Source organism: Nanorana parkeri, unplaced genomic scaffold (assembly GCF_000935625.1).
Source record: "Nanorana parkeri isolate BGI_ZX_2015 unplaced genomic scaffold, ASM93562v1 scaffold1212, whole genome shotgun sequence".
Classification (NCBI taxonomy): Eukaryota; Metazoa; Chordata; class Amphibia; order Anura; family Dicroglossidae; genus Nanorana; species Nanorana parkeri.
In genome coordinates this window covers 111,033-119,558 of record NW_017307480.1, presented here as the reverse complement: position 1 = coordinate 119,558, position 8,526 = coordinate 111,033, and the positions used below count along the sequence as shown (strand labels likewise).

At 46.8% G+C, this 8,526-nt stretch overlaps 1 protein-coding gene across 1 annotated transcript in view; it reads right to left on the bottom strand.

Moving 5' to 3' along the window:
• LOC108797013 (epoxide hydrolase 3-like) overlaps window positions 1-8,526 on the bottom strand; it is a 42,305-nt gene that overhangs the window by 10,820 nt on the left and 22,959 nt on the right. Inside the window, exon 8 of the mRNA XM_018568578.1 lies at window positions 7,168-7,397. Within this exon, the coding sequence (XP_018424080.1) occupies window positions 7,168-7,397 (230 nt within the window). The remainder of the gene's footprint in view (window positions 1-7,167; window positions 7,398-8,526) is intronic.

The following is an 8,526-nucleotide window of genomic DNA, read 5'->3' as shown; positions in this document are numbered from 1 at the left end:
TTGTGAAAGAATGCGGGTACACTGGTAAGATCCCAGTCAGTTATCTGGCACATGGAGAAGAGCGCCAGAAGCAATGCACGGAGGGACATGGAGCAGCAAATGCTCGCTCTCTGTCAGGTGCGTCCACGGGCAAGCAGCACAGAGGGAACCCGCTGGAAGGAAGCAGCCTGAAAAGTCCGAAGGCAAGGTAACAAGGGGAAATCCAAAGGGGTAGTCTAGTGCAATCCGAGGTCGAGGCAGGCAGCAAAGGGTCAGAGAAGATAGTCGGTCCAAGGTTGGTACACGGGAAGTCAGCAGAGGGTTCAGGAAACTGGCAGCAAGGCACATAGGAGAGGAGCATCGTATGTCACATCATGAGGTGGAATACCTCAGCAATAAGCCAGGGCCCTGGCCTGGTTTTTATAGCCAGGGGGTACGAGTCTGCCCCCTGGTCACCGAGGCAACCAGGAGGCTTCCCTCCCCGAGAGCCAATGGCAGGCGAGAGGCGGTATGTGTGGGCTGGCCCACACCTGAGGCCTAAACAGGCGCATGCGCGCTATGCACGCGTTTCCGGGGATGGGCGTGCAGGCTTTGTACTGCGCACGCGCATCCGCCCGAGCGGCTTGCGCATGCGCAGTGGCAGTTGGAGCCCCTGTGGTTCTGCCAGGCCGAAGGGAGGCCTGCACCCTACGCCGTACCCTCTGACCCCGTGGGGAGGTGACGCCCCCGGCATCCTGACACTCTCTTTCTTCACACACAGAATATTAAAGATGGACTCCAGGTAGATATAAAAACAACCAAGAATGCAGTATTTTGGGGGGCGTGGCCAGCAGCCGCATGTGAGCAGACGTCTGTAGGGGATCCAAGATGGCGGCGGCACACAGCACACGCTCCCCACCCCTAGCAAGCAGACAGGGGACAGAGGCTGCCACCCTACCCCAAAGGCTTCCCTGCGTGGACGTTGTTTCTTCAGTTTTTGGTTTACTGTTTCCATCTCATTTAAAAACCCTTTTTTTGTGTGTTTTTTTGTTTTTTGTTTTTTTGTTTTGTTATGTGTTTTTTTTGTGGTGGGCTTGGTTTAGTCTATGTTCAATATAAGCTCACACAAGTGGTCAGCATATTCTTGTCGAATTTCACTATCTGCATGACATTATGCTCCCCTTCCCTCCCTCCCCCTCTTGGATCATTTGTTGGCTTGCTACTGGTTTTTGTTTTTGGTTTCTTTTTTTTGTTTTTGTGTTTGCCTACTGTACGTGTAAAATCAATAAAAACTATCTGATTTAAAAAAAAAGAATGCAGTATTTTAAAAAATAAATAATGAATGCATTTTAAAACTGAACTCCAGACAGATGTAAAAGACACTACTTAGTGAAGCTCTGTATTAAGGAATACATCCTTACATTTGTTTTTTAATATCTAAAATCAATTACAACTTAAAACACAATCTGTCTTTTATTTACTTTAAAATGAATTCATAACCTTGCAATACAACATTCTGTCCGTCAATGGGCATTATTCTGCTACCACTCAATATAAATCATCTTATAAACACTTTAATGATTTCACATATAAAATAAAGGCTCAAACAATAATGTACACGCTAAACGTTATTGTTATTATATAATTTACTGTTTATAGCAGCAAATGGTTTCCAGTGAACTGACTGAAAATTCCCACTCTTCTTCTACTTATACCAAGCCAGATCTCCAAGGAAGTCTGCTTCCAGTGCAAGAATGAAGGTTCAGATGATTCAAGAAGGAAGATTCAAGTGTTTTAAGAGTGAAGGTTCAGATTAGGGATGCACCGATACTAGTATCTGTAGATGTGCCTATACCGAGTATCTGGGTCCAGTCAAAGGGAGATTTCCTCTGACCGTCAGTGCCACGAGGGAACATGGAGCCGGTTTTCCTGCCAATCAGGAAGCCGGGTGGCGAGTAATGACTCGCGCCCGCTTTCCTGATAGGTCCGGAAGCCGGTTCAGTCCTGATTGGATGGGAAGCCGGCTTCCCGGCCAATCAGCATGGAGCCGGCTACACAGCATGGAGTGAAGGTTCAGATGGCTCAAGAGCGAAGGTTCAGATGGTTCAAGGGCAACGGTTCAGATGGCTCAAGAGTGAAAGTTCAGATGGTTCAAGAGCGAAGGTTCAGATGGTTTAAGAGCGAAGGTTCAGATGGGTCAAGAGGGAAGGTTCAGATGGTTCAAGAGGGAAGGTTCATATGGTTCAGGAGTGAAGGTTCAAGAGTGAAGGTTCAGATGGTTCAAGAGTGAAGGTTCAGATGGTTCAAGAGTGAAGGTTCAGATGGTTCAAGAGTGAAGGTTCAGATGGTTCAAGAGTGAAGGTTCAGATGGTTCAAAAGTGAAGGTTCAGATGGGTCAAGAGGGAAGGTTCAGATGGTTCAAGAGCGAAGGTTCAGATGGTTCAAGAGGGAAGGTTCAGATGGTTCAAGAGGGAAGGTTCAGATGATTCAAGAGCGAAGATTGGTGATTGGTTCCTATTAAATCATTTGCCTTGAATGAAGAGCAACATTCCCCTCATATCAGTATCTCTGCTCTCATCCAACATGCTTCCCCATCAGCACAACTGGTTATGTAAGATTTACTGAATGTACCTGAGCTCTGTTGCCTTCTGGTGCTGCAGCAGCTTTCTTTTAACGAAGCATTTTAATAAGTTTTTCCAACACTATGCGTATCTGGGGCAACTGAACCAAGCGGCATCTCTACTGACAAAAGTACCAATTCTGGTTTGTGCCCCCGTTTGATTTTTTTTTTTTGTATGGCTGAGATTGGATGCGTCTCCAAGATAAAAGCCTGAAATCTCAATGGTGAGAGATCTGTGTAACGTTGCATACCCAGTCCCTGGAATCTATTGTATATCATGTAAAAAAGTTAAGATTATGTTTCTCACAGATGTGGTAAACTGCCTAGATTTCTCCCGGTTTTCCTCTGTGGCCCATGATAAAATATATATGTTCTCAAACAGGGATTCTGTTTCCCAAATTTCTGTAAGAGTGCAGAGGACAATGATACAGTATAAAAAAACAGCATTCCAACTACAAGATATTATGTCTAACTTCCAATGCTCCTCATGGTTCCTCCGAGCCAAATTGGACGGTTCCCTCGGTGCATTAGATGTCCTCTGATTCTCCCGTTACCCTAAGGAGAAAAGCCTTAACCCCATAGTTCTTCTTTAAGATGAGAATCTTCTCATGTGCTGCCTCTAGGGGGCACTGTCTGAGACAAAATTCCCACCTTGTGCCATGACATAGGCAGCTCTGCGTGGTAAGTTACATAGTTAGTCAGGTTGAAAGAAGACACAAGTCCATTGAGTTCAACCTATAGAGATAGGGGGGGGGAGAAGAAAAGCCTAAACAGAACGCTATGCCCACAGCTACCCCCTGTTGATCCAGAGGAAGGCAAAAAACCCCTATAAAGCACGGTTCAATTTTCTCCAACAGGGGAAAAAAATTCCTTCCTGATCCCATAAGGCAATCGGATATTCCCTGGATCAACAATCCCTGATGCCTAATATACCTCTAAGAACTCAATATCCAGTAATATTCTGTGCATTTAGGAATACATCCAGATGTTTTTTAAAACAATTAGCCAAGCTCGCTAGAACTATCTCCTGGGGGAGTCTATTCCACATGTTCATACCTCTAGATGTGAAGAATCCTTTCCGTATGCAAAGGTTAAACCTATTTTCCTCCAAAGAGTGCCCCCTTGTCCTTTGCAGCGACCTTAACATTAATAATTTGGCACCAAGCTCACTACATGGACCATTTATGTATTTATACCTGGTGATCATGTCCCCCCTTCATCGCCTCTTCTCCAGAGAGAACACATTCAGGTCAGCTAATCTCTCCTCATAGCTGAGCTCCTCCATGCCTCTTATGAGTTTAGTCCTTCGCTGGACTTTCTCCAGTTCCACAACATCCTTTTTGTGAACTGGTGCCCAAAACGGAACTGCATATTCCAGATGAGGTCTTACTAATGCTTTGTACAGGGGCAGGATTATGTCTCTTTCTTACTTATCTCTAAGGTGCAAACTTCCTCTGAAATGCTGTTTTGTTTTTTTTGGCATATCAATTTTTCTTGGTATTATTGCAGGTTACATAGAGATCAGATATTTTCATTTGCAGCTGTAGCTCGCGGTATACTGAGATGCCGCAGCTGAAGCGGATCCCGACAATTGTGCCGGGATCCGCCCAGCTGCGTGAGTGACAGCTGGCTCTGCCTATCTAGAGGCAGAGCCAGCTGTACCCGCCCCCTCCCCCGTCTGTTCCGCCAGTCAGCGCTGGCGGATCGGAGGGGGGGGGGAATCCAGCCCCTCCCCTGTCCCGGCAGAGCCGTGACAAGATCGAGAGGTGAGCGAACGCCGGTATGTGTTCGCTCACCTCCCGATCTACTGAGCCGACCTGTGACAGTCTCATTGTCACAGGTCGGCTAGAACTATGAGGTGAGTGAAAAGCACCCCCCCTCCCCCTCATAGTTCTCCTTTAATACTGAACCCTGGGGAAAATTCAAATCTACCCTTGCAGTGTGCTCGTTTTTGCCTGGGGTACTGTTAAAAATCATTTTTACTTACCTTATCCCTTGCTCCCCAGCAGCTGGCCCTCTCCTCTTCCCTTTAATGCTCCGGATTGTGGATGGGCCCTTGGCATCTTCACTTACAATGCAGGACTTCTGATCCTGCAATGTACATGATGACGTAGGAGTGCCACCGACAAAGCACTGAAGAGCAGTGGCTTCAGGGGACCGGGTGAGGCGTGAGGTAAGTAACACTACATTTAAAGGTGTCCAAGACAAAAACAAGCAATTAACCCTTTGCAGTACCGGGGCAGCCCCATTGCAAGGGCAGTTTTGGATTCTTCCCGGACTCCAGCTTTAATAGAAAGCTCCCAGCCTGTCATGATGATGCTTTGGCTTCAATACTTTAATACTAATCAGGAACTACATGTTGTGTACCACATAAATTATTTTGTTATATTGTTGCTAGGATGTATTGCAGTTTATCATTAAACTGTATAGGGATGCACCGATACCGATACTAGTATTGATATCGGTGCCAATACAAAGTATTTGGGGGAGCACTCGTACTCGCCCCAAATGCTCCGATGCCTAGCACGAGTACTTCCTGTATCAGGAAGCCGGGCTGCACGTCATTACACGCAGCCCGGTTTCCTGATTGGTCGGGAGGACGGCTCCATGCTCCCTCGTCACTTGTGATGAAAGAGCATGGAGCCGTCTTCCCGGCCAATCAGGAAGCCAGGCAGCGGCTAATGACGTGCTGCCCGGTTTCCTGATTGGTCGGGAAGCTGGCCAATCAGGAAGCTGGGTGCCGTGTAATGACTCATCATCTCATGACGAGGGAGCATGGAGCCGTCCTCCCGGCCAATCAGAAAGCAGGGCGCCGCATCATTACGCAGCGCCCGGCTTCCATGATTGGCCAGCAAGACGGCTCCGGCTGGGTACCGGAGGAAGGCCGCTCTTTGGCTGGAGAGGCCCTGGGATTAACAGGCTGGACATGCTGAGGTGAGAGGGGACAGACTTTCTTATTAATCAGTAAGCCGGGTGGCGAGTCTTTACACGCTGCCAGGGACTCCTGGTACTCGGTAATTGATATCGGCGAGTACCGGAAAAAAATTATCGGTACTCGTACTCGGTACCAAAATACCGGTATCGGTGCATCCCTAAAACTGTGATATCTATTGATACCAGGTGGGTAGTATGCTGCCACAGAAACTTGATTATTTTCTGTGTCCTTTGTATGTTTCCCTGTTCCCCCTCCTATGGGGGGTGCTAGTTAGTACATTCCCTAGCAAGAAACTCCATGCCCTCTTATGCTTTCCTAGTTCAGTTTCACCAGGAAAACATCTAGTTTTTTTTTTCACATTAGTTTTACCAGAAAAATAGTCTCTGCACTGTTCTTGCCTGACGTAAAACTGTGTTAGATTCAGCAGCTTTGTTTTAATGAAGAGTTAAGCTGTCTGCGTATTCTGCCAAGTCAGTAAGTGGCCATACTGTCCACACAGACTGGGTCTAAGGAGGTATGTCACTGCATATATTGGCATTCGAAACAGAACATTACACGTGTCACCCATCTGTCTGCGCTGTGTGAAAATGTGTGTAAATCACAGGATTGGCTGAACTTAAAGTGACATTAAACCCTCAGATTTTTTAACATAAAACAATATTGTGTATTGTAATCCATGGTTGTTTCCCTTCTCTTTGCTGCTCTTCCTTTTAAATCCTCATGTCTTCTCATGCTTGGGGAGAACTTCCCTTTTCAGCTCAGGGCCTCTTCCTGTAATGCTGGCTCAGGTTACAAGCCTATAGAAACCTGCACACAGACACCGTGTATCCATTCCAGAGACAAGGCAATCTGCTGCAAAACAGAAGTTCTGCCCAGCATGAGAACAGATACAGATTTAAAAGGAAAAGCAGCAAAGAGAAGGGAAACAACCATGGATTACAGTAAGGCGCACATTACAGTATTGTTTTATGTTAAAAAATCTGAGGGTTTAATGTCACTTTAATTACAAATTCTCTGGCAGGTAAAACAGTAAACATATACAGTATGCATTTTCATTGTGTATGTAGCTTTAAGTGGTTGAGATGTCCAAAGTGAGCAGCTTATCAATGCCAAAAGTAAACATTTCTTAGTGTCAATTTCTTCTTTGTGTCCTCATGAAGGTGGATGGAGGCTTTGATGTTTTCTATAATCCGGGAAATACAGATATGTGCACCATGGTATACATGATGTACAATATGTCATAGAAAGAGTGAACTCACGGGACAAAATAATGCAAATTAGACTCAGGAGGTGGCATGTTCTGGTCTTCAGTCCCTGACTTGGAGCCGCACAACATTAATTCCTCTTCAGGACGATTTGTATTGTTTCATATGTCTACAAACATGAAGTATTGGCCTCACTCCGTACTGCCGATGAGATCCCATATTGCACCTCTCTGGGGGGAGCCTTTATACAGTAGAGGTGCACCTTCCTTCCAGGTAAAAAGTAACGTCAGCATTTCCAGTCTAGGTGTGGGTAAGCAATGATCATACCCACCAAAAAAACATTGGCACTTCATTCCCGCTCTGCTTACCAATACTTCTTGTTGCTTATATATGCTCTTGATGAGTGGGCATCTCATGGTGAGCGGGCATCCCACAGTGAGCGGGCATCTCATGGTGAGCGGGCATCTCATGGCTTAAAAAGTCCCTCATGATCCTGTTGACCTCTTCAGGGCGATCTTGCTGTAGCCAGTGGCTGGCATGTTGTATAATCTCAGCCCGAAAAGGAGCGCGGACGTATTGCTGCATCTCCGGTACCATTGCCGCCTCTAGAAACACGTCAAGCTCCCCCCACAGCAGCAACGTAGGGACGAGTACGTCCTGGGCTTTCACTGGAAAGAACCTGCAGGGATAGGGAACAAAAAAACAGACAGCCCTGAAACCACTAGACAGAGAAATCTAATAAAAGTAAAAGGATAACTGCTTCTAATACAGTTATGGTTTATATTAGGGATGCACTGATACCATTTTTTCGGTATCGAGTACTGATAATTTTTTTTTGGTACTCGCTGATACCGAATACCGATACCGGAAGTCCCATTAAGGAAGCCAGGCGGCGTGTAATGACTCGCCACCTGGCTTCCTGATAAGCAGCGAAGCCGTCTCCATGCTAGGAGATGGTCCAGAAGCTGGCCAAACAGGAAGTCGGGCTGGCCAAACAGGAAGCCAGCTCCATGCCCCCTTGTCACCAGGTGACGATGGAGCATGAAGCCGGCTTTCTGGCCAAACAGAAAGCCAGGGGGCAGGTAATGACTCGACGTCCAGCTTCCTGATTGGCCAGCTTCCCGGCCATTTCGGAAGTTAAGCGGCGAGTGATTACACGGCTTCCTGATTGGTCGCAAAGCCAGCTCCATGCTCCCTCGTCACCACGTGATGAGGGAGCATGGAGCCGGCTTCCCGGCCTATCAGAAAGCTGCCCAGCTTCCTGATACCAGAAGCTCAGTTATCGGGCTACGCATCGGAGCATTTGGGCGAGTACGAGTACTCGCCCAAATACTCGGAATCGGCACTGATACCAATACTAATATCGGTATTGGTGCATCCCTAGTTTATATAACCACCTACCCCACCACTCAAGTGTTATACTTACCTGCCCCTGCTCACTTTAAGATGATATTTGCCTGCAGCCTTCTGAGAGCCATTGCTTCAAAAGTCTTCTAGCTGGGTTCCTCTGTGTGCGAACGCTGCTTTTTCCTATTGAAAGGCCCCAAAACCTTCATTCTAAAGGCAAGTTTAGTTTTTTTATAAGAGAAATTGCTGTGCGCATGTGCAGAGGAAGCAGAGCCCTGCCTGGAGACTTCAGAAGTGAAGATCTTGGAGGGACGGGTAAATGTAAGACCTGGAGCAAATGTCAATTGCTGGCATTACTGCTCAATAGGTCAGTTAAGGTTCAGACTTGCCTAGGTGCAGTGGTGAGTGGTCTTCGGCAGTACACTTGGACCTGGACCAGTGACCTGACCTACTATAGTGAC